Below are 26572 nucleotides of genomic sequence, written 5' to 3'. Positions count from 1 at the left end.
TCTGAGCATGCGCGGCCACGCCCACTCCGCCGTGTTTCCGCTGAAGTTCTCGGGCAGAATTTCTCCTCACGCTCCAGAGCAGGCCCAGACCTGCGTTCTTTGTTTTTGAAAGTTAGTGTGAGTGGGTGGAGATCCCCGAGCTTCGAAGTCCCTGAGGAGCAGGAGGGGTGTGTTCTTACTAGGGGAGATCAGAAACGTCCGCGGCTCTCAGGGTCCGGGCGTGACGGTGCCAGCCGGGGCTGCGGAAGGGACGACTGGGTTGTGCTTTCAGGACTTACCTCCTCGGAAGACTCGTCGCCGCCAGAAGGCTGGGGATGTGCCTCCAGAAGGCCGGAGGTTCTGAGGGAGGCGGTGGAGCAGAGGTTCTAGAGCCGGAGGTATGCTGCCGTGAAGTCACACGCCGCGCGCCCTTCGGATCCCGTACCAACCCGGGTGGCGTCAGTTTACCCACGTGTGCGAGAAGCTTCCTAACCGTACTAGGAAAGTGACCCCCAAATTCCCAAGAGAAATTTATCAGTGTAACGCGAGCGCGCTCGGAGGCTTGCCCTGCGGTCCTCGTGTCCGTGGGGTTCCTTGGTGACTCTTCAGAAAGTGGGGTTTCTGGTCCTTCTGATACCGCCGGTGACAGTCCTGCTCCCCCCACGTGTTGGAAGTTTAACATTAGAGAAGCACCGAGGCAAGCCTGTACAGCAGGGTTTATTTAAAAGGGGGCAACAGAATTCTCCTGGGAGGGAGAAGGGGCCATGGCTGGTATCCTGGGATTCCCCAGAAACGAGGTGTTATGCCCTTTTTATATGTCCTAGGCTTCCTTTGTTCTGCCCCCTTCCCCTTATCTCTCCTTCCTGACAAGTGACGAGGCCCAGGAATGCTGGTGGTGGTGGGGTGTCAAGGTGGAAAACCGCAGAATGGAGCAAGGACACTTTAATTAACCTTATAGCTCCCTGTAGGGAGAGGCAATTCTTGGGACAGGTTATCTTAGCAACAGATTGGGCTGGGACAGGTTCTTGATAAGGGTGGAGGAAAGGCTCTGAAGGAATTAACATTTCTGTCCCTCAGTGGGCAGTCTCCAACTTCCCAGACTTACTCAAATTGGACTCCTTGATCCCACCTGACTCAATTTATCTATCTTTCCTGCCTGCCTGCCTAATTCCAGCTTCACTGCTTGCCTACCACCTCTAGTTACAGGAGTTTATAGAAATTTATAGAAGACCTAGTTTCCAGGGACAGTGAATTAGTCTACCAGGGAGATAAGTGAGACTGGCCAGCGAGAAATGAAAGATGGAGACCAGGTAGAGATACACATGAAAGTTTATTTGTTAGAGAGCTGACACATAAAGTACATCTCTCCTTAGACTTAGAGGCAAAACTGGCTTGGACTTTTATAGGGCAGGCTCAGGGATTAGAGATGGTGTCCTAATGCAGGCCGTTAAGGGTGGGGTTGGTATGAGGGAGTAGTGAGCCTATCTCAGAAAGGCCCTTGGGTGGTAAAGTGAAATTTTTTTTAAAATGATGGCTGTCACTTAAGATGGCTGTGCAGATGCTAAGCAAGGACCTTACAATGATGGTCTCATTTTCCTTGGAACCAAGCACTTCTTAATGCACCTTGAGGAAGTGGCTCCATGAATAGGAATTCCAATTGAGAAACTACAGCCATGGCCAGAATCCTCCCACTAGTGCTTCTGAGCAAAGGCAGAAGAGCCAGAAAGGTGACTTTGCATAGCCTAAGCAATTATTGGCCCTACTGTGTAGAATGCCCAGGACTTGGTTGATTGTACCTCATCCAGTAGCTATCAAGGACTTGGGATTGAAAGTTTGAACCATCTTTCAGAGCAGAAAGGTAAGCTGGGCTAAGGGAGGATAGGCAAGGGCCTAGGAAATGGTACTTACTGGAAAATGATTAAAGATGTGGCCTGGGCTGGAGGCATACCTGAAAGCATCTGTCTACAGTGCTTTGTACACACTGCAATTCCTTCAGTGTATTTTCCTTATTGTTTGCTATATATTGAGTTATCTCAAACTTAGTCTATCACTGTAAAGAAAAGGAGACACAGAGAGAGATGCAGAGGCAGAAAATGGCTGCTGGTCCAAGTGGCCACGTTTATTTATACCAATAGGTTACATTAGGTCATTAGTGCAATAACTACATTATTTTTAGTATATCACTAAGGTTGCTTGTTTTGCAATTATATTCTATAGTTCCAATATGCAACGTTAGATCTTTATGTAGCTCTCAAGAAAGTCTGTTTGAAGTTACTATTAGGCAGGCAGATCCAGGAGCTTGGTGAAACATTGTTATCTAGCAAGCAAGTTCCTTTATTCCCAGGGACTATGTGCTTGAGATCAAAGTCGAGGCTGATAAGACTCTAGTATAGAGCCTCCTTATGGAGGACAGTACCACAGCAGCTAGGGATTGCACAAGTATTAGTTATCTTACTAGTTCCTGGGAGAAACTGCAGAATATTCCAACTGTGGAAAACAAAACATCTGTTTTCCCCTGGGAATTTGTTCAGGAGAGGAAATTCGCTGTCTTGTACATTTCCATAGCCAGAACCCTTACATATCACCAGATTTGGCATGTAGGGATATGCTGATGCCACTTCTATTCTGATAGTTCTTCCTGATAATTCAGGGATGGTTTTCCAAAGTATTTCTTCTTTATAAGAAAGATAAAAAAAAAGTTGAATTCAGTTGCCTGGGGTTATATGATTTCAAATGTTAGCCAGATTGACTTTTTCTCTTACATTACCCATTTTGCCACAATTAAGTCAAAATAAGTGTTTATTTATTTTGAGATTATTTTTGTGACACTGAAGTCAATATAGAACAAACATTGCTTTATAATACTGTGGCTTAAGCATTCTTATCCTTTTCTTTATCTCCAACATTTTCTGAAGATTATGTGACCTCAAAGGGATAATAACACAAATGTCTCATATCTCCTACTTAATGTCGATAATCTGTTTTTAGAAATCATACATTTTCCACATACATTGTTTAAAATGTTAAAGTTAGACCTATGACACTTCAGTTTCTTAAAATGTAAATAAAATATATTGTACACTAAAAGTAATAGACTTTAAGGTAAACAGACTATGACATAAAAAAAGTTTACTGATGTGTAAACAGTTTTATGATTCATATGATATCTTGCCGCGTCCGGCCTCAGGAACCGAGTCCGGCGAGGGACGTCGAGGTTAAAAAATAAAAAAAAAATACACAGGACACCAAGGTTCTTCATCCAGGAGGAGGCATGTGTGCGCTTTATTGCCAAATTTGTTCTCCTTAAATATCTTTTGTAACAGCTGGGGAAATGACTCAAAAGTGAGGAGGGAAGAGTAATAACTGCGTCCTTGGGTTACCGTCATCGTCCCCTATCAGGAGGCTCGAACAGGTCAAGCTGTTCCAAGAGACACATATGCTCGAGGCAGATAAACTGGAAACCGCAAGCCTGTATCACGGCCTTGTGAGCTGGCCACATTGACATGCAGAACAAGGAATTGGGGGCTGGGCCCCGGGGGCCAGGGAAGGCCTGCTACCAGCAAGTCCCCCTTTTTTGTTTTTTGCATGTCAAAGGGAATCAAGTAGCCCCTGTCTTAGGTCGTCCACCGCCCCTGCACTGCTTACCCATCTCTGGGGAGGCCCCATTCCCCTGGCTTAGGTTGCGGTGCAAGCGTGGAAGTTGCCCATCACTGGGTACTACAAGATCAGCTCTTGTCCTACGTAAATGGACACTGTTCAGTTAGGGTGTCATGGCCAGCAGGACACAACTGCGGATCCCAGTCATCATCTTTGCCAGTGGGATAGCTATGACCAGGGAGCTTTCTGAATGTAAGGGTCTGGGATGACGGCACCAAGTCAGCAGGGTAATTAGGGACCTGGGCAAAAGCAGGCACATAGGAGGGCTCGGGTATTGGCTCCTGTCCAGTTACATCTCATCTCCGGATGGGTCGTAAGTACACCTCCTGGGCGGAGTCATCCATCTTCAGGCGTTGGTAGTGAACCTGTATTGGCTTGGAGGTTAAGATGTTAATCTGGTTAAGATGTTAATCTTAATGAATTGAGTTATCCTATTTGCAAGGTCCCAAGGTTGCAATCAAAAGAAGACTCAGTAAGGGCCCCAGGAGGGGAAGAAGGTAGGGCAGGAACCCATTCATCCCAGTCCAAAGAGGGCTCTTGAATAATTCTTTTCTCCTTTTCTCTAGGTCTTCTTGAAGCTCCTTGATTTTAGTGCGGACTATGCCCGATTTATTGGCATAGAAGCAGCACCTTTCTCCTAAAGCTAAGCAAATCCCTCCCTGATTGGCAGTCAGCAGATCTAGGCCTCGCCTATTCTGAAGGACTACTTCTACCAAAGAGTCAATTTGGTCTTGTAGGTCCCCAATAGTGCCAGATAGGGTCTGCACATCATCTATAAGCTGCTGAGATAGACGGCGATAAGAATGTATGGCTGTACCCAGTCCAGCTGTGCCTGTGCCCACAGCAGCCATTATCCCCAGTGTGGCGAGTAGTGGTAAAGCCTGTGTAGCTCGCCTGTGCCTTTTTACTAGAGTCTCTAGGCTGGGGATGGGCAGGGGCTCATCCCCAGGGACAATGGTTATGTCAGGGAGGAGCAAGGCGAGGACACAGCCACCTGTCCAATTTGCAGGGAGTCGAGGGAAGGCAGAATTTTCCCCACACATAAAAACAGTGCCATTAGGGGGACAGATGGCTGGAGTGGGTGAGGAATAGTTCTTGGTTAATGAGATTGACCAGTTTCCAAAGGAAGTCACTCCAACATCAACATCATAGATGTTGTTTTGCATCATACCCAGGAGACATTCTGTAAAAGCGCCCATCGGTTGGACCTTGAAAGGCAGCCTGGGCTGGCAGGTCTCATCATCAGATATGGTGGCATTGATAGGAACCGCCACAGGCATGACCACCCCTGTTGTCATGCAGAGCCAGCAGTCACTAGCAAGCGTGGGATCAGAGTTGTTAAGTAAGAAAAAGGTGGTTTTTAAGATATCCCACGTATTGGCATCCAGATCTGGGAGCTGAGACTTAGGCAGCACCAAGGGGTGGTATATGAGGTCAGGGACCTGTGGTTTCAAAAGCCTGATGAATTGAAGATGTTTAACAGAATCAGTAGGTTCCCCCCCCACCCCCCATCAGAGATCCCTGTAGGGGCTGCAGTGGGCCAACAGGAGGACTTGCCAACTTGACCCTGGCACCCAGCCAACCGGAGTTTAGATTCAACTCCCCCTTGGCCAAAAAGAAACGGAGTGAAGTGAAAAGTCACTCCCACCCCCTCCCCCGACCGGGTCTCGGTCAATCTGGCCTCAAAATACTGTTGTCCCTTGTGTACACAAATCGAGGCCGTCTCATAGCAAGAGACATGAACTGCTGAAGTATAAGTGCAAGTTGTGGAGCAGTTACTGAGGGTTTTTTCGGGACCAGGGGGGTTAATCTTTGGTTTGTTCACGCATACCCACTCAGGGTGGTGAAATCCCCCAATTTGTTGATGAACTTCAGCCCGGAGGTAGGCTACCTTGGTTACACAATCGGCAGTCTAATCTAGCTACTGGGGGCCTGATTCCAAGTCCCTCCCCTGCACTCGCAGGGGGTCCCAAAAAGATGTTGATAGATATTACCTGGTGGGGGATCTAGCCCTCCGTCTGCAGGCCTGTATGACAGGACCATTATAAGGAAGATCCATCCCGCAAAACTCATTCTGTCACTCCTTTGGAGAAATGAAAATGGCCGAACCTGAAGTCCCAGGGTCGTCGCTCCTTCCCGAGTCTACTTCCACCGGTCTCATGCAGCGTTCCGGGACCCAAATGGGTTTTTCCGTCCCTGGAGGGAAGACACATACAGCTCCTCTCACTCTAGCCAAGAGTGGAGCAGGGGATTGCCACTTTCCTGTAGATAAATCCTTCCACTTTATCTGTGCCTTTTGCATGGTGGGAGAGAAGTGACGCTGCACCGTTGTACGGCCTTCAGCGTCTGTGAGCAAAAAATTTAAAGTGAACAGAGTTATATTTAATAGTGCATGTGGTCCCTGACAATTCTGGTATATCTCCCCCTCTTTAGTTTTTTGCAAATAGGTTTTAAGATGTTGATGGGCCCGTTCTACAATGGCCTGTTCTTGGGGGTTATATGGGATTCCTGTCTTGTGTATAATATCCCACTGTGAGCAAAATTTTTGGAAGGTTTGACTAGTATAAGCTGGGCCATTATCTGTTTTTATGCATCGAGGGGTTCCCATGAAGGAAAAGGTTTTTACATAGTGCTGTATCACATCCTTAGCCTTCTCTCCTGAATGTAAAGTAGCGGAGATAAAACCAGAGAGCGTGTCTATACTGACATGCACAAAGGACAGTTTTCCAAAACTAGGAATATGAGTTACATCAGTTTGCCAGATGTCATTTGGCTGAAGGCCCCTTGGGTTGACTCCCAGAGAAGGGGAATGGATAAAAGGTGCACAAGCAGGGCATAGGGAGACAATTTTTTTTTTTTTTTTTTTTTTTTTACTTTGGAACAATTTCTGAAAACCTTAGAATCTATAAACAAATTATTATACTTTGATAAGAAATATCAATGAAAATATAGTTAAAACCCTTAGATATTTTGTAGAAATAATTATAATAATTTATCATCTTATGAGTTTAAACAGTAACTTTGAGAATTAGAAACTACTTGATTGTATTTTCACTTAAAAGCAAATTTATAGTAAACACATTTATCTCAAATATCTGTAACTGAAAAGGCAGAGTATCTGATAAATGTAAATATAAAACATAAATTATGGGTTTCCTGTTGAAGAAAAAACAATTAGGCAAATATATATATTAACTAATCAATTAGGCATGTGCTAATTAATTTATAGATTAACAAGTATAGGTTATCTAAATATCTAAAAAAATATATATTAAGAATAAGAACTTAACTTATTGTATTAACTTTATGTAACCACGTGGTCTTAAAATATTTGGATCCATTTTAATTTATTTTTAACTAGGAGTGCACTCTTCTATGTGACGTCACTTGATGTAACTGAAATAAGATCCTTGAGTATACATTTTTATTTTTATAGTTAGCAATGAGAATAAGGATTTTTTAGTCATCATAGGAACTTTGCCGGCTTATTCCTGTGGCGAGCAAATGCATCCTCATAACCTCCAAAATTGAAAGTAAAATATAAAGAAGCATATTTGATATCTCTCATCAATAGAACATTATTTAGTCACACAACTATAGAGAAAAGTCAGGTTATTTAACTTAGAACTAGCTTAAATTTAGGACTGTAACATAGAAACCTGTGGAATTAAATTTTGTCTGAAAAAGAATCTTTCGTTAGCATTTACAGGTAGGCATTTTTTTAAAAAAATACAGGCTCTGAGCAGCTCCGGTAGAAATCTGAAACACAGCAGTACAGGTTAGTGGCTGGAAGGCGGGACTAGAAGTCCTGTCTGAGTGACTGTGGAAGAACCAATTGGAAGCCCGCAAAAGTGTGGGAGGTGGGACCAGGAAGCCGCTCTTCCGGCCAGGCACCCCATGGTTACCATGGTGATGCAAACAACATGGAGTCCGCTGCCCATTTTCGGGGCAAAAGTTCCCCAAGTTTTCCTAGCCGATTGTATTTTGTTTGATTTTGTCTGCATTTTCCCCCGCCTGGCCAAGATCTTACTGCGGTAGCAGCTTGTTCTGTCTCTGTACCGCCCCGTACACTCTGGCTTCCGGGGCCCAGGGCGGTCCCTTGTTCCCCGTTTCCTGGCTGCAGTGGGCGTCCCTGAGCATCAAACTTGGGACGACACTCGCTTCTCCAATGATTCCCCTTGCCACATCGGGGACAGGGGCCAGGCATGCCTTCCCAACCCTGTCTAACCCCTATGGGACGATTTCGTTTAATATGTCCCTCTTTCCCACATCGGAAGCAGCCTTTGGGTTGGGCTCCTTTACCATTAAACCCTGACAATCCCGTTTTGAGGGCAGCGGCCAAAACCTGTCCGGTAATATGAGCTCCATCAATATCCTTACAAGCTCGAATCATGTCATCAACACTCTTTGCTCTGGTAGATTTAATGGCATTTTGGCAATAGGAATTTGCATTTTCAAGAGCCAATTGCTTAATGACCGGCATGGCTTGTTCCAAATTGGGGAATATTTTTCCTGCTATCTGCATCAATCGGGCTATGAAGTCAGAATAAGGCTCAGAGGGTCCTTGAGCAATTTTTGAAATTTTTGTTTCAGCATTTGAAACAGGTAGAGCCTTCCAAGCCTGAACGGCTGCTGTAGCTATCTGAGCATAGACCCCAGGATCATAATTAATTTGCTGATTTATGATAGCATATTGTCCCGAGCCTGTTAACATCTGTATGTCCTGATTGACTCGGGCTAGCTCGCGACACCTCTCTTGATTTTCACTTTTCCACAACAAAAAATCCCCTCCGGACAACACAGCCCTGCTCTGTACAAAAGCCCTGCTCTGCAAAGCTGTTGCCAGTCACTAGGTGTCAGCTGATTGGCAGAGAAAGACTCGAAGAGAGTCAATGTAAAGGGGGCATGGGGTCCGTAATTAGTAACTGCCTCCTTTAGTTGTTTAATATCCTTAAAGGCTAAAGGAACATACACTCTGGCCGGCTGTCCATCGGCATCCAGGTTTTCAATTACTGGAAAAGTTTGGGCTATCTTAGGCTGCCACTGAAACCCCCCCCCCCCCAGCCTTCTGGGGTTGTCCTCATCCCAATCGGGGTTATAAGGAGGGAGCGCAACAGGGATCGGGGCCATAGGTGCTTTAAATCTTGACTTCCTCAATCGACCCTCCAGTTCCTCTATCTCCCTTTCCAGTTCCTCCTCCTGCCAGCTGTTACCATGGAGCCCAGTTAGTAACTCCCTTATCTTAGAAATGTAGTCAGCACTGTGAAGCCCAGCTCAAGGCCAGAGGCCTTGTTTACATATTTTTGTGAAAAACTAGTAAGGGAGTGTCCAGTGCCTGGAGTGCTGATTTTTTCAGACAGTGGCCAAGTAAAACAGGGCAACATGAAAATAGGAAGTTTATCTACATTGAACTTTTTTGTAGAGATTCTTTTGCTGAAAGTCCTAAAATCAGCCATGGTGAATATTCTGGAGAAGGTCAGTTAAGACTTTTCTGTGGGCCTGGTAGGGAGGGGGAAGATGAGAAGGCGGGGTTGAGAGCAGCTAGGGTGGATCTAAGAATGAAGAAGGAGATGTGAAAGAATAATGGGAAAGGGGTAAGGACTCTGCCATTTGCTCTTCCTGGACCTGATTAAGGGCCTGTTCGCATTCAGCAAGCTGCTCCTTAATCTTCACTTTATCAGTTAAAAGAGCATCCTTTACCAATCTCCATAGAGAGAAAGTAGCAATCGGGACTCTATCCGGACCCTGGTCCCTCAACAACTTTTGGGGATCCTGCTTTACCAAATCCCAATCACTGTTATTAAGAAAGCCTCCTGTCAGAAACCAAGGACAAGCCTGGGCTATAGCTTCAACGAATTCGGTTGCTGTCTTGGTTTTTATTCCTGTTCCTTGTTTGCTTAACAGTTCTTTAACTTCGTTGGCCAGACGAAGTTTCACTGTTGAGTTACCCATGGTACGTACCCTGTCTCTTTAAATTATCTTTAAACCAATCCTCCCCCTTCTCCCTTAGAAGGTGAGCCTCGTCTGCTTACCCCTGCTTTCCGGATCTCGGTGAGGACCTCCAGATGCCGCGTCCAGCCTCAGGAACCGAGTCCGGCGAGGGACGTCGAGGTTGAAAAATAAAAAAAAAATACACAGGACACCAAGGTTCTTCATCCAGGAGGAGGCATGTGTGCGCTTTATTGCCAAATTTGTTCTCCTTAAATATCTTTTGTAACAGCTGGGGAAATGACTCAAAAGTGAGGAGGGAAGAGTAATAACTGTGTCCTTGGGTTACCGTCATCGTCCCCTATCAGGAGGCTCGAACAGGTCAAGCTGTTCCAAGAGACACATATGCTCGAGGCAGATAAACTGGAAACCGCAAGCCTGTATCACGGCCTTGTGAGCTGGCCACCTGCGTCACGGCCTTGTGAGCTGGTCACATTGACATGCAGAACAAGAAATTGGGGGCTGGGCCCCGGGGGCCAGGGAAGGCCTGCTACCAGCAATATCTGTTTGAGCCAGCAACCTCAGCTAAGTTCATTGAACTTACATTCATTCTGATTTTTAAAACTTCTACATATGGTTTTTTTTTTTTTTAAATTTTAATATTTATTTTTCAGTTCTCGGTGGACACAACATCTTTGTTTGTATGTGGTACTGAGGATCGAACCCTGGCTACACGCATGCCAGGAGAGCGCGCTACCGCTTGAGCCACATCCCCGGTCCTCTACATATGGTTTTGAAAAATTTTTTGATTATATTTGACATGTAATCTCTCCCAGGTAGTTTTGTTAAAAGCATTGAACTATAGTGACTTTGATATGTCAGTTAGCATCACTGTGTGAGGAACCAATCCAAAACTTATTAGCTTAAGGGGAAAAAAATTATTAGCTTAAAGTTCTGTTGATCTGCCTCTTTTTTTTTTTTTTTTTTTTTTTTTTTTTGGTATCAGGGATTGAACCCAGGAACATTTAAACCACTGAGCAACATTCCCATCCTTTCTTTAGTTTTAATTTTTAGACAGGGTCTCACCAAGTTGTATAGGGCTTTGGTAAGTTACTGTGACTGGCCTCAAACTTGAAATCCTCCTGACTCAGCCTCCTGAGTTGCTGGGATTACAGACACTCGTCACCACGCCTGGTACTGATCTGCATTTTGAGGTGTGCTCTGGTGGGCAGTTTCTATGCTTATGTTTCTTGGTTCACAAATGAAACTGTAGTCTAATTTTTGCTGAGGTTGGTGCAGGATGGCTTCATTGCCATTTCTGGTGGTTTGTACTGGCCATTGGCTCTTTTCTGGGTTTCTAACAGCGTAACCACAGGCTTTTTAATGTTAATTCTGTAAGAGGGCAAATGCTGGTGGGCAAGTACTTTTCAAACTGATATTTGTATTGCATTTCTAATACCCATTGGCCAAAGCAAGTGTGTTCAGGGCTTGGGTACAGTTCTGTCACTGGGAAGCATTACTGGAGCAGTGTACCACAAGACATACACGTTGTGCACATTTTTACCTATATGATTGTGGGTGAAATGTTGGGTTGTTCCATGATGTTTAGGTATATATAAGTAAAATGTGTTATAGTGGAAACAGTTATATGGAGTCTTGTGTGGAATCCACACATTAATAGGGAAATAGTTACTACAGCCCAATTGTACTTCTATAGCATTAATTTGATTTAAATTAAGTTATATTTTTAGGCAACATTAATATAAAATTAGTAGGTAATGCATGTTTTAATTAACCCCCAAATAAGTTCTAAGTCTATTCTCTACCTTAATGTAGATGCATCTTCAATAGGGTCTTAGTTGCCCCTTATTGAGTAAACTATTCTCCCACATAGAGGCTTTTTAATTTATTTATTTATTTTTGTCTTTTTCAGCAAATATGTAGAGTGTTTTGAGCAGAATAATAATGTACTGAGCTCCACCAGTTCTTTTCTTAGTTCACTCTACTTGCCTGCTGTTCCAGCCATGCTTCCAGAGTTCTCTCTCTGTGTCCAAAAGCAACGAAAACTGAATAAATCTTTAGTAAGTTGTTTATTTATTTTTCACTTTGTTGTCATTGTATTTGGAGAGCTTTGTGAGACCCACAAATTAAAATGGAAAAAGAGAAATAAGTAAAACTCAGCTTCAGGAAACTGGACATAAAGTTGGCATGTAGATTATAGGTAGGTTATAAGACCTCAGAGTCACCTAAGTTTAATGCATCTGTCTCTGATCTTTCTGACACCATGGCAAAAAGACGGTCACACTTGTTACATGATTGGAATGGAACATAAGAGGAGGGCATGCTAAATCCTCTTGGGGCATGAAAACTTGCTACCACCAAAGTCTGAAACACTGTTTTTATTGGTTATATAGATGTTGTAGTGGAAAACTTTTCACTGACAATTTGGAAATAAACACTTTTTGTGTTCAGCATTAGACAGATTTACCTAATTGCTAAAGTAATGTGGTTCCAGACAGCTTTTGCACAACCATCCTGGATTCGGGGATTAAACTTGGAATGTGTGGAGGACTGAGTCAACCACAGGCCCTTAAATAACTCTCCATAATTTTTCCTCAGTTCATGTGTACAGGTTATACATCAGTTACATTTTTTGGACTTGAACCCATGGAATGTAGTTGTAGTTCATTTCTTTTTCTTTTCTTTTTTTTTTTTGGAGGCACTAGTCTGAGCAGTTGTTCCTGTTGGGCACCTGCTCCAGTTCTTTGATTAGGCAGTTGACACATACCTTTGTTTTATTTATTTATTTTTATGTTGAGGATTGCGCAAGTGCTAGGTAAGTGCTCTAGTTCTTCTAAAGCTCACCAGTAACCTAAATTATAGTCATATCTAGTACTATTCTCTGGTCTTTACCTTACTTGAATCTTTGGCTGTTTGCAGATGATCTTCTGGAAATTCTTCTGTATTAGTTTCTGTCATGGCCTCAGTGATGGTTCTTCTCTTTTACCTGTATTTCTTTTCTTCATCCATGTGTCTCATCCTGTTCACGGTTTGTCCCTCTCTGCAGTTCTCCTTGATGATTCAGCTCTTTGTGGTTGGGTGCTCCAACCTGTTTTTGGCTTGGTCTTTTGACTATAGATTTAACTTCCTGTACTTATTTTTTCGTAGCTGTCCAAAAGGCAACTCCAAACCAACAAATCCAAATTGAAAGTCTCATCTTCCTCTATTTCTTTCATATGGCATTATTGCCATTTAGTCAGTGACCCAAATTACTGAAAAGGGATTTTTTTTTCCTGAGCTTTTTCCTTTCTTAGGTCTCATCTCATCTAATCTCATCTTACGTAAAGCAAGTATCCCATGATACTCTTGTATGATTGTTCTTTTCATTTATTTTTGAGTCTGCACATGGTGGCAGCATAGAGAGAAGAACTTCTGGGACTCACAGTCCCCTGAAGGGTGTGTTTGCTAGGTGATGAGGTTCAATCGCAAGTAGACTCTGATTCTGGCTAGCTATGTGACATCCTTAGCAGTACACAGAGAAAAAGCATTCAGGAATTAGTTGGAATGTTTGAACAAGTCAATAAAAATATTTGTGAAGAATGAAACCAAGAAGCACTGACATTTTTAATGTCTTTTACTTGTATGTTTGTCGTTTAAAAATATATGTCATGTTTTTAAACTCTTTGAAAGATTATAACTAATTCTTCTATTTCAGGTAACTAGTTAAAAATGAGCAGGAAAAGATAGATATTTACATGTTTATGGACTAGAATTTTAAGTTGATTAAGAACAAAAAATGACCACCTTTTCAGTGCTGGCTGAAAGCCCAACAAATCAGATCCTGGTTGCCTGCCATCTGCCCTTTCACATACTTGCCACCTATAGAGAGTAGCATGAACATGGTGGACACTTCTCTGCAGCTTCGTGGTGGGATGCAGGAGGCACCCTGTAGGCACTAGTCTGAGCAGTTGTTCATGTTGGGCACCTGCTCCAGTTCTTTGATTAGGTTATGCTGGTCCCTGGGAATGTTGGATTGCTTCTATATCTTGTCTATGTGAGCAATGCAGTGTGTGCAAATATCTCTTTGAGGTCTTGCAGTCAATTTTGGATATATATACATGGAAATTGGACTGTTGGACCATAGTGAAAATCTATTTTTAATTTTTTGAGGAGCCACTATCCTATTTTTCATAGCTGTTGCAACATTTTGCATTCCTACCATCAGTTTATAAGGATTCTAATTTAGCCAATACTTGATATTTTCTGTTGGGTGTAAAGTGATAACTCATTGTGTCTTTCATTTGCATTCCTCTAATGATGAATGATATTTCATATGCTTGTTGGCCATTAGTGTGTCATCATTGGAGAAATGGCTGTGGAAGTCCTTTATCTGTGCTTTAAATAAGTTATTTCGTTTTTTTTTTTTTAAATTGTGGAATGGAAGCAGTTCTTTAGGTATTTTGCATATTAACTTGTTATGAGATATATGATTTGAAACTATTTTCTTTCATTCTGTAGTTGTCTTTTTACTCCAATTATGATAATGCACAAGAATTATTTTTTGATCTACATTCATTTGTGTATTTTTACTTTTGCTACCTGTGCTTTTTAACATTATATCTATGAAGTCATTGACAAATCCAATTTTATAAAGCCTTTCTGCTACATTTTCACCTAAGAGTTTTATAGTTTTAGTGTTAAATATAGGTTTTTGGACCATTTTGAGTTAATTTTTGTATGTGGTGTAAGGTAAGGTTCCAGCTTGTCTTTTGTATGTGGATATTCAGTTTTCCCAACACTGGTTGCTGGACTTTTCTGCACTGAGTGGGCTTGGCACCCTTGTGGAAGATCATTGGAAAATATATTTTCTAGGGCTGGGGATGTGGCTCAAGTGGTAGCGCGCTTGCCTGGCATGTGTGCGGCCCAGGTTCAATCCTCAGCACCACATACCAACAAAGATGTTGTGTCCACCAACTAAAAAATAAATATTAAAAAAAAATTCTCTCTCTCTCTCTCTCTCTCTCTCCCCTCTCACTCTCTCTTTAAAAAAAAAAAAAGTATATTTTCTAGACTACATCATGTATTTTGGTTTAAAAATATTGTCACCTCAGTGTATTGAGATAGACAACTAGATTCAGAAGTTAATAATAAAATAAACATATACTGGGAAACTTGCAAATATCTATTTGCCGTCAATTTTTAATTATATAATTTTAAAAATGCAGGTATGACTAATGTACGAAATTGTCTATATTTAAAGTGTACATTTTGATGAGTTTATGAATAAGCATTACTCACTTATGGCAACTTCCCCAAAATGATACATTAAGGGGCTAGGGATGTGGCTCAAGCTGTAGCGCACTCGCCTGGATTGTGTGCCGCTCTGGGTTCGATCCTCAGCACCACATACAAATAAAGACGTTGTGTCTGCCGAAAACTAAAAAATAAATATTAAAAAAATTCTCTCTCTCTCTCTTATTAAAAATAAAAAAAAATAAAAAATGATACATTAATATATCATCTCCAAGTTTCTACTGTATCCCCTCTTTTTATATGTAAAACACCTTTTTAAATGTAATAATGTTTATTACATTTTATATATAATAAACCTATAGGTAGATTTTATATGTAGTATCCCAGAAGGTAACCTTCTTAGCAGATATTTAAGTATATAACATAATATTCTGAATTGCATATACTGTTCTGTAGATTTAAGACTGATTCATATTTTATGACTGAAACTTAATACCCTTTGACCAACACCTCCCCAATTCCTTTGACCCTCAGCATATGGTAACTGCCATTCTACTGTATGCTTCTGTAAGCTTCAGTATTTTAAATTCTTGATATATATAGTATCCTAGTCTATTCATGTTGCTGTAACAAAAACCTGAGACTTGGTGCTTAATAAAGAACAGAAATTGCACAGTTTTAGAGGCTGGAAAGTCCAAGATCAAGGTGCTGGCATCTGGTATCTGGTTAGGGTCTTGCTGCCTCCCCACATAGTGAAGGACATGGAAAGCAGAAGGGAGTGATTGAAGCCCTTTCTATCAAAGGGCCCTAATCCATTCCAGAGGAAGGAACTCTCATCTGATCACCCCACAGAGGCTCCACCTTCTAATACTGTCCACATGGTGATGTGAAATTTGGGGAACACATACATTTGGGTCATTGCTAGTGGCATTATGCAGTACTTTTTTGTGTCTAGACCTATTTTACTTAGCATAATGTTCCCCAGGTACATTTGTGTTGTCACAAGTGGAGGGATTTCCTATTTAAGGCTGAATGATACTCTGTTGCCTGTATGGGCCACATTTTCTTTATCCATTCATTATTATTAAGTGCTTTTATATTATAAGTAGGAAGGTATTTTTAATATTTGTTTTATTATTAAGTAATAATTATCAAACTCAAGCTTTTAAGTGACTGGATTTTCTTTCTTTTTAAAATATTTTTTAGCTGCCAATGGATTTTTTTTTTAAACTTTATTTATATGTGGTGCTGAGGATCGAACCCAGGGCCTCACACATGCCAGGCAAGTGCTGTACCATTGAGACACAACCCCACTCCTGGATTTTCTTTTTTAAAAGAGAAAACCTCTTTTATTTTGTTAGAGCAATTGAATTTCACAGTAGAATTTGAGGAAGGTGCATAGATTTCTTCCATAGTTGTATCCTTACACATGCACAGCATCCCCCTTTGTCAACATTCCTCAACAGAGTGGGAAATCAGTTACAGTTGATGACCCTACGTTGACACTTAATAGTTGTCCAAAGGCCATGGTTTACATTATGGTTCATTCTTGGTGTTGTGCACTCTGTGGGTTTGGAAAAATGTTAATGGTATGTTTCTAGCATTATAGTGCCATAGAGGGTATTTTCACTGCATTAAAAATCTACTGTGGGGCTGGGGATGTAGCTCAAGTGGTAGCACGCTTGTCTGGCATGCGTGTGGCCCGGGTTCGATCCTCAGCACCACATACAAAGATGTTGTGTCTGCCGAGAATAAAAAAAAATAAAATAAAATAAATATTAAAAAAAAAATCTACTGTGCTCCCTCTGTTCATCCCTCCTCATCCCCAGCCCTGGAAACTACTGATCTTTTTACCTTCTCCACAACTTTACCTTTTCTAGAATGTTACACAGCTGGAAATATAAAGTAAAAAGCCCTTTCAGACTGTTTTTTTACATTTCATAATGTGCCTTTTGAGATTTTTGTATGCCTTTCAGGACTTCGTAGCTCATTTCTTTCTAGTGCTGAGTAATATTTCATTGACCACATATGCTACAGTTTTATCTATTCACCTCTTGAAGGATAGCTTAATTACTTCCAGATTGTGACTTTGAATAAAACTACTATAAACATTTGTTTACAGGTTTTTATTCTGGGAGTGGTTTTCACCTCTTTTGTGTAAATACCAATGAGCATGATTGCTGGATCATATGGTAAGAGCATGTTTAATGTCATAGTAAATCACCAAAATGTCTCCCTTGGTGACTGTCCTGTTTTGCATTCCCACAAGCAGTGCATGAGTTTCTCTTGTTCCATGTCTTCATTAGCATTTGGTATCAGTGTTCCATATTTTGTTCTTTCTACTAGTTATGTAGTGATATCTTATTGTTATTTTAATTTGCATTTCCCTGATGTCTTATGATATAGAGCATCTCTTCCTGTGTTTATTGATTGACTGTGTCTTCTCTGTTTGGGTATCTGTTAAGCTCTTTGTTTTCTTATGATAGCTATAGAGTTTTGAGTTCTTTTAATGTTTTACATAACAGCCCTTTTATCAGATTTGTCTTCTGCAAATATTTTCTTCCAGTCTATGACTTATTTTCTCATTCTTTTGACAGTGTCTTTTGCAGTAAAGAAGAAATGTTAATGAAGTCCAATTTATCTATCATTTCTTCCCTGAATTTTGATTTTGGCTTTGTATGTACAAAGTCATTACTTTCCCCTCAGTCATCTAGGTTGTTTTTATATGTTCTAGAGTTTTATAATTTTTCATCTTACATTTTAGTTTGTGATCCATTTTGATTTAATTTTTATAATGGGAATGTCTAGATTCACTTTTCTTGTGTATAGATTCCTAGTTGTCCCAACTCCATATATTTTAAAGAATAACTTTGATTTATTCCTTTGTCAAAGACCAGTTGATTATAATTATATGGAACTAATTCTAGGCTCTCTGTTCTGTTCCATTAAATTGAATCTTTTGGTCAAAGTTTGTAAAAACTGACATTGATAATATTAAGATTTTCTGTTCATGGACATAGAGTATTCACTTAGTTGTGCTTTGATTTTGTTCAGAAAGATTTTGTATGTATAGAGATATTGTGTTATTTTGTTAGATTCATATGGATTTTATTTTGGGGTGCCAATATAAGTAGTACTGTGTTTTCATTTGAAAATTCCACTTGTTTATTGCTGATATTTAGGAAATTGAAAAATGTTTATACATTAACCTTATAGGCTGTAATCTTGTTATAATCACTTATTCCAGTTTTTTTCTTTAACAGTTTTTTTCTACATAGATGACAGTTGTATTATCTATAGTCAGTTTTATTTATTCTTTTTCTGCATAACCTTTATTTCGTTTTCTTGTATTACTGTATTAGCTAGTACTTCTATAGTTATGAAAGATGTGATAAGAGGGTACATCCTTGCCTTCTTTAGTCTTGCAAGAAAGGTTTGAATTTCTCACCTGTTAGATGTAGGTTTTTGTGGGTATTTGTTATCAAGTTGAGGAGAGTTTTTATCACAAATGGATGGCAAGTTTTTTCAAGTGATTTTTCTGCATCTGTTGTGTAATCATGTGATTTTTTTCTTCTTCAGACTATTGATGTGATGAGTTGTATCAGTTGATATTCAAATGCTGAGCCATCCTTGTGTGCCTGGGATAAATTCCACTTGTTTTGATGTATAATTCTTTTTGTAGATTGTTGGATTCAATTTGCTGATATTCTACTGAGAATTTCTTTGTTTTTTTTTGGATCTGTGTTCATGAGAGGTAATGGTCTGCAGTTTTCTGTATTTGGGTTGTGCTGGTTTCATAAAATGAACCATAATATTCTATCTGCTCCTTTCCTCTGAAATAGATTGTATGGAATTGATATAATTTCTTCCTTAATATTTTATTGAATTCACCAGTGAATGTATACACAACAGGTACTATATTTGAAGATTAATAATTATTCTGTTCTTTAATAAATATATTTTTATTATTGTGTATTACTTGTGTGAGTTTTAGTAAATTATATCTTTGGAGGAAGTGGTTTGGCCTATTCTGAAAATAATATTAGGGACTTTCACAGTTGAAAAGGAGGAGCACATTCCAGGTGGTGAGGGGCAAACACAGGTATAGAATAGTCACTAAAGTAACCCATATCTTTGCAGAGATTTAAGATGGTAATGAGGCACAGCTACAGTTCACTTCAGCATGTGATGACAATCAGAAAGCAGGGCCTTGCCACCTGTGTGGGTGCACATCTTCATTTTTTGTTTGAGATAGCCTGATACTCTCAGTATTATTTCTCCCTTCTTGTTTGGGTGGAAGTCCCTTTATTCCTTGTTAATCTCTTAAGATTATTCACTGTCATGGCTACAGGTACCATTGAAATCTTGGTACTTCAAATTTTAATGTTCAGCTGATGTCTCTTTCCTATACTCCAGATTCATATCCAGTTGCCTGGTGGACATCCCACATAAGAAATTTCAGTTATTTCATTTGCGATATCTACAAGTCTAGGTTATTTCTGCCCCCTCACATTCTTCCATTTTTCACATTTCACTTTGGAGCAGCAGTATCTAACTACCATCATACATGTAGCCTGGAAGTAATAGTTCTCTTTGACCCTCTGTTCAGCAAGTTAATACCACATTCTGTTTCTGCTTATACTTTTCATTGTTTCATTTTCTCATTATGTATATTTACTGCTCTCTGTTCTAATATAGGTGATAAGCTGTCACCCTTTTTCTTCCTTTATCACTCTTTCTTAAGCTCTTTGCCACTCTCCTTCCAGGGTTGACTATTAAATGCATATCTGTTCATGAAACTTACTTTTTCTTATAGGGCTTCCTTATTTACATTGTGTGGTTAGGGAAGTGGCAGTCCACCCTGTCGTGCCCACAAGCAATCCTTTAGCATATAGGAAGGACATTTTGGGACATGTATATGTTTTTAATGTATAAACAATTAAAAGATGGTAGGTACATACAGTCTTTTTGTTGTTGGAATTGGATCATAAATTCAGACCAACTCAATAGTAAGTTCCTTCAGTATTGCATGAATCTCTTATCATGGCCCAAGATCATTCACCTTGGCAGGGCACTGTGTTTAATTTTATTAATGTGTTGTGCATTGTTTGTGGTACTCACATTCATGAAAACACAGTTCACATGGAAAAGCTGAACATCTTTAGTGTTTCAGTGACACCAACCTCATAATACAAAATAGAATGGTGTTTTCTCCTTTTTTTCCCCCCAGTCTATATTGCACTTCTGTTTGTATTAATTCATCTTGCACATCATTCCAGGTCTGCATATATTTTTTGTCTTCATATCAGATCATAAGACTTTTAGAGGAACAGAGTTTTATTCATGCTTATCTCCCTCACAACAAGTATGGGTCTAGATATTTAAAATAAATTTTATAGTAGTATTTTTGATAATAAATTTTTGCTGTGGATACTTTCACTGTGATCTTTCCTTCATCCATCATACATAGTATAAAGCATTCTCTGTTGTGTGGAAGATACATGTAAGACATACACACCTATATAGAAGGAGACAGACACAATCTGTGGAGGACTGATGACTTGAGGAGAAATGTGCTGTTGCAGGGGTTGGTGTCATTTGAGGATGTGTCTGTGGACTTCACCTGGGAGGAGTGGCAGAACCTGGATGATGCTCAGAGGACCCTGTATAGGGATGTGATGTTGGAGACCTACTACAGCCTAGTGTCACTGGGTGAGCAAAACTCCCTGATAACTTCTGGGAGCAGTGTCCTTCCCTGCGCCCATTTGGCAAATATAAGAACCATTTATAAGGTTTAATGCTATTTAGGTATGGGATTCTAATTCATGTAGAAGGTGCCTTCGTTTTTTTGGTATTGGGGGTTGGATCCAGGGATGCTACCTCTGAGTGCTTGTTATTTTTTATTTTGCGATAGAATCTCACTAACTTGCCTCGGTTGGCTTCCAACTTGTGATCCTCCTGCTTACCTTCTGAGCTGTTGGGATTACAGATTGGTACTCTCACACCTGGTAGTGTGTCATGCCTTATTAATGAGAGGCCTTTTTTGCGGGGAGCCATAGTGAACTACTTGAGGGGTCTTTACTTGGTACTGAGCCATGGAGACTTAGGTTTTATTCCTTGGGAATATCCCGGCTCTCTGATGTGAATCAGATCACCCAAGGCATGAAATCTCTGTCTTTGCTCTACTGAGTAGACAGCTCTTGTAACTTTTGTGTTGGGCATAACCCGCTGGAAACTGGACAGCCCACCTCCTGCCTTATTTGGCAAAGAATAGTCCATGGAAAACCTTTGATGTTGCCCCCAAATAAATAAAGCAAGCAAAGGCTCCATTGCTCTCTTTCTAGTGTGGAAGCTTGATCCCTAAGATCGACTATCCCGCCCCTGCTTTTTAAAAATTACTTTCTGTGTCCTGTGTTTTTTTCACTTCCTTCTCTTTCTTAGCTTTTGTTTTGCAGCCATCCCACTCTACCAAGAGGAACCTTTACTTCCATCGCCTATGCGGGATGTGGGCAAGACCTTTCATTGAATAGTTCCTGAAGCCGAGCTCTTTTTTTTGGGAAGGAGCTAATGTGGCAGTTTGGCAAAATCTTACATTATTTCTCATTAACAGGGCACTGCATTATAAAACCTGAGGTGATCTTTAAGTTGGAGCAAGGAGCAGAGCCATGGATGGTAGGGGAACACCCAAACCAGACCCTCTCAGGTCAGTCAGTGCATATTGAGCACAGGGAGATTGGGAACAGTAAAATTCATCAGATGTTGGGAGTGTTGAGCTTATTCTACCTCTTTTTTGCTGCGTCCCTGTAAGAGTTCTGTATTTGGGATTGGGTTGTCTGATGATTTTATGGCTGTGGTGTGCTTGGTGGCTGAGAGTTTCTGTACAAAAGAACAGGATGCTTAGTTGCTGGGAAAGTTTCTGTGCAAAGGTATGGAATGCCTAACTGCTGGGAAAGTTTTTGTGCAAAGACACAAGATGCCTAGCTGCTGTAGCAATGCCCTGCATGAGGAGGCTCTGTGCTAGAGTCTTATCAGCCTTGACCTTGATCTCAGGCACACACCTCCTGGGAGTGTGTTTCACTGCTGTGCCTGTGCCTGTCCACTCAGCAGTAGCTTTAAACAATGGACTTAATCTTGAGATCTACACAAAGCTTCTAACATTGCACATTGAAACTGTAGTTTGTAACTAAGTAATAACCTGCATAATGTTGCTAACTCTGTAACCTGCCTAATGACACAATGAACAATAATGTACTACTGATGCCAGTGACCTAATGTAATCTACTGACATAAATAAAGCTGGGAGCTTGGACAAAGGGCCATTCTGCCCCTATACTTTGTTTCTGTCCTCTTTTGGATTTTTTTTTTTAATTTTAAGATGTCAGTGGACTTTTATTTAATTTATTTTATGTGGTGCTGAGAATTGAACCCAGTGCCTCACACATGCTAGGCAAGTTCTCTTCCACTGAGCTACAACCCCAGCCCTTCTTTTGATTTCTTTATAGCTTTTGATTTCTTTATAGGTCCCAGACCTGAGGAGAGCTGGATCAAAGATTTTTTATTATATAGTCTACAGGGAGGGCTCTTATACATAAATCCTTGCCTTTTATTTTGCTGATTATTTTAAACATTTACCTCTGGTCTATTCTCTGCCTTCCTTTTCTTAAATCTTTTTCTTTGTTTCTCACTTTTTCACATTTTCAGTTGCTGTCTTCCACCATTCCAGTGAAGTGGGTTTTTTCCCCCAGGCATTTTAAAAATATACATCCATTTATTCTTAAGCAGATTTTGAGCAGTGGAAATTTTATAATGTACTTATAACAAACGTGATCAATATATTGTCCCTCTTTTATGAAGTTTACATTCTAATGAGAGAGAAATAAGAAAAATGTGAATTAATTGGATGGGAAATATATAGAATATTTAACCAGAGTGAGAAAAGAAAATGGAATGTGATAATTCAGAAAGGATGGTCAGAGAAGGCAGTTTTAGGGAATTATTATGTATTTACTTTGGTATGGCTTCAGTTCAAGTTAACTTTTTTGCCACTACTCACATATAATACCTTGGTGAATATAAAATCTATATTTGAGGGTGGACCATTCCTATTGGAGGTGCAAATTTGGACATTAGCATCTTTAAACAAAAATTTAAAGTCATTCTTGTACAGGAAGTCATCAGAGAGTTGATAAGATAGAAAAGACGTCTAGGAGTGAGCCTATCATCCAGAAATAAAGAATCATTAATCTGAGAAGAACCCAGAATAGGAGCATAGCAAAAGGTGGGCCTGGACTTCAGAATAGAAACAGGAGATGTTGGGTCTCCAGGCCAAGAAAACGAAGGTTTCATTTTGGAGGGCTCAAATTTCTGAGAGTTGAGTTTGAAGTCCCTATTTTCCCTTGTCTTTATGAACATCCTTCCAAGCAAGAAGATGAGAAATGTATGTGAAGCTCCATTTTCTAAGAAAATAGGAAGCAGCTGAAACTTTAGTACATAAAATAAAAGCTTTCAGAAGCAGTGAATTGTGTGACAGGGGTACTTGCATTAGGAATCGGAGGGACAAGTCAGGCTGTGGATCTCAGAAGAAACCAGAAAGGCAGTTTCTGGTGGGCACAGCATGGGTTAGGGAGCAAGTTGCTTTAGACCAGCATGTTATGGAAGCCCAGGGTTATAGGTTAAAGTATCTCATATCTGTTATAGCCTGAGAAGCAAAGTAAGCCAGGTTTAATTAGGAATTTGGAGAAATTTGTCATCATCTAGCACAGGGAAAAGAGTCAAACTTACTACCCCAGATAGTATATTTTTTATTACATTAAATCAGAAGGAAAATCATGTAGTCATGGACTGCCTAACATTTCGGGCTATTATGGACCATGAATCCATCTAAATAATCTTGGTTCCAAAAGATTATGTTACAGCTCAAAAATTCCTATTATTTAATGACATGGTAAGCATTATAATGTCATAGCCCAGTGCATAACCCACATGTTTGTGGTGAAGCTGGTATTATAAAACTTAGTCCTCTAAGTTGTGTATAGGACATAATTCTTGATAATTTTTAGTCTCTTACTACAATGAAATACCTAAGGCAGCTAACTGATAATGGGTAAAGTTCAGTTGGGCCTAATGGTTCTGGAGATTCTAGTCCAAAATAGTGAGACCCCATCACTTTTGGCCATTGGAAAGGGTGGAAATATTGGGAGCATGATGGCAAATTACTTACATTATGAGTCAGGAAACAAGGGTGGGAGAGGATGGGCCATGTTCTCACAATCTACTTCGAGGACACACCTTCAGTGACCTTAGGACCTGCCTCTGGGTCAGGCTTCCTGAAGGTCCAAAGCAACTTTCAGTAGTGCCAACTTGGAGACAAAGTCATTAACACATGGGCCTGTGGAGGATGTTTAACATTCAAACTGTAGCAGTAATTATAATGAATTACTATGGTACCGTTTTATATATTTACTATACTATAGTTTTTATTATTTTAAGGCATACTCTTCTACTTATAAAAATGTTTGTTTTTAGACAGTATGCTGTGTTACCCTGGGAGCAGCCTCAGCTTGTGTTTACTGTGTCTCCACACAGGTCGTGTATCATTTAGATTTCTGTAAGCGCACTCTGTGATGTTTACACAATAACAAAATTGTGTAATGACACATTTTTCCTCAAGTGTTCTTGACATTAAGTGATGCATGACTACTCATATAGTCACTATTCATTATTGATTAATTACAAATGGTAGGCTGCTAAGGCAGGAAGAAAGAACTTTACTTTTACATGAGCATTCTATAAGAAATGCTTATATTTATGAATTTGTTTTTGTTTTTCATTTTAGATGTCCAGAAAGTGGATGACCAAATAGACAGGAGCCAAGAAAGTCAAGACAGATGTTTGTGGCAAGTTGTAATCACCAACAGCAATTCATCAACTAAGGAGAGAGTTGAAGTAGGAAAACAATTTAAATTGAGCCCAAGACTAATTTTAAATAATGGGAACTATTTAGAAACAAGGCCTGAGGGGTTTAATGTACATCAAAACAGGCTTCTCTCTAGGGAACCTGATTCAAGTAATGTAATCTGGAAGTCTCTCAGATGTCCTCAGCATCTTGGTCAGAATCAGCAGGAGGAATTTGAACGTTGTGGACAAGTTAAAGCCTTGAACACACAGGTGAATGTATTGAAATATGAGAGGGTTCCTATGAGAAATACCTGTGGAGAGAAGGACTGTGGGAAAGGCTGTGATGATTCATTTTTTATTGATGGAGAGACAACTCAGGTGAGGAAGAAAACTTTCTACAAAAAGCCTAAAAGTCAGCAAATACACATAGGAGAGAGACCCTCTGAATGTATTAAAAATAAGGAAACCTTCACTAGCTGTTCAGACCCTATAATACATCAAAGGCCATGTAGAGGGAAAAACCTTTATGCATGTAATCACTGTGAGAAATCTTTCAACCGTAAGTCCAACCTTGTCATCCATCAACGAATTCACACAGGGGAAAGGCCCTATCAGTGTAATGAATGTGGGAGAACCTTTTCCCGGAACTGTCACCTGAGGGAGCATCATAAAACTCACACAGGAGATAAACCCTACAAATGTAATGAGTGTGGGAAGACTTTCAATCACAAGGTAGGCCTCACTGTACACCAGAGAACTCACACAGGTGAAAAACCCTATGAGTGTAAAGAATGTGGGAAAACCTTTTGCCAGAAGCCACACCTCTGCAAGCATCAGAGAATTCACACTGGAGAGAGACCCTATGAATGTAAAGAATGTAGGAAATCTTTCAGGGTCAAGTCAAAACTCACTGAACACCAGAGAAATCACACAGGTGAAAATCTCTATAAATGTGAAGAGTGTAGAAAAACTTTCAACAATAGATCAGCCTTCATTGTCCATCAGAGAACTCACACAGGAGAAAGACCCTATGAATGTAATGTATGTGGGAAAACCTTTAGCCAGAAGGGAAATCTTGGTGAACATCAGAGAATTCACACAGGGGAGAAGCCCTATGAGTGTAAAGAATGTGGAAAAGTGTTTTCCCACAGGTCAAACTACAGCAAGCACCAGTTAAGTCATGAAAGGAAACACCCCAAGAACATATGAGTGTGGGAAAATCTCTTGCCAGGTCACAGCACCCTTAATTTTCTATGGTAGAGACTGGCCAAGTGTTCTCCAAAATCCATTTTCTTTCCTTCTGGAAACAGCCTGCATTTCTCAGTGCCCCGTTATTGTTGGGGTACCATGTAAATAGCTCTTCAGGTAAATAGGGACACAAGCGTTGAATCTTATTTCCAAGCATGGTGCAATATAAAAGCTGTGCTGTCAGTCCTTCCAGATGCCTCATGCTCTGTGGATCTCGTGTGAAGATGGCCACTAAGATGTCCTTCAGAACTTTAAATGGGAGAAGGTAACTATGATTTAAGACAAAAAGAAATGATTCACAAGATCAGGGATTATCCCACTTCTGTCCTAGAACCCTTGATTTATACTTTATGTGAGTGAAAAGTAAATACTCTTTTGGGCTATCTCATGTGTGATCTGTTTGCATTACAATAGAAACATCTCATTGTAGCTAAAAATAAATATCTTTAATACATCAGCCCTTCAAAAGCTTCCAATATTTTTGTACAGAAGAGAATTTATAATTATGGGAATTATAACTGTGTTCAGAACGCTTGACCTGCCAATCATAGAAACTAATGCTTCTATGTAAGAGTTTTGGTTCTTTTTTTATGGTTTTATTTATTTTTAA

The 26572-nt window shown here is 40.2% G+C and overlaps 1 protein-coding gene across 13 annotated transcripts; it reads left to right on the top strand.

The window, feature by feature from the left end:
* On the top strand, positions 1–26345 carry LOC308631975 (uncharacterized protein). Of its 13 annotated transcripts, none has more exons than XM_081263558.1 (5): positions 1–167; positions 272–377; positions 11498–11645; positions 21428–21520; positions 24653–26345. In XM_081263558.1, exons 4-5 carry the CDS (start codon positions 21487–21489, stop codon positions 25921–25923), a joined length of 1305 nt encoding a protein of 434 aa, XP_081119684.1. In that variant the 5' UTR covers positions 1–167; positions 272–377; positions 11498–11645; positions 21428–21486; the 3' UTR covers positions 25924–26345. The 13 variants fall into 13 exon arrangements, 10 of the variants coding, with proteins under 10 accessions (XP_081119684.1, XP_081119685.1, XP_081119686.1 ...); XM_081263560.1 differs by having other exon boundaries at positions 3–377; positions 24653–24762; positions 24858–26345; XR_014018403.1 differs by having other exon boundaries at positions 5–377; positions 24653–24984; positions 26147–26345.
* Positions 26346–26572: the final 227 nt, after the last annotated feature.

Source organism: Spermophilus citellus (assembly GCF_964194105.1).
Source record: "Spermophilus citellus genome assembly, chromosome: 12".
Lineage (NCBI taxonomy): Eukaryota > Metazoa > Chordata > Mammalia > Rodentia > Sciuridae > Spermophilus > Spermophilus citellus.
The sequence above is the reverse complement of the archived record's forward strand: the minus strand, read 5'-3'. Positions and strand labels throughout refer to the sequence as shown.

Bases quoted from the DNA above. Each gene is read 5' to 3' on its own strand.
- LOC308631975 (XM_081263559.1), top strand. From the start codon at position 21,487: ATGGTAGGGGAACACCCAAACCAGACCCTCTCAG. The intron at 21,521-24,652 runs GTCAGTCAGTGC...TTTTCATTTTAG, and splicing joins CCCAAACCAGACCCTCTCAG to ATGTCCAGAAAGTGGATGAC.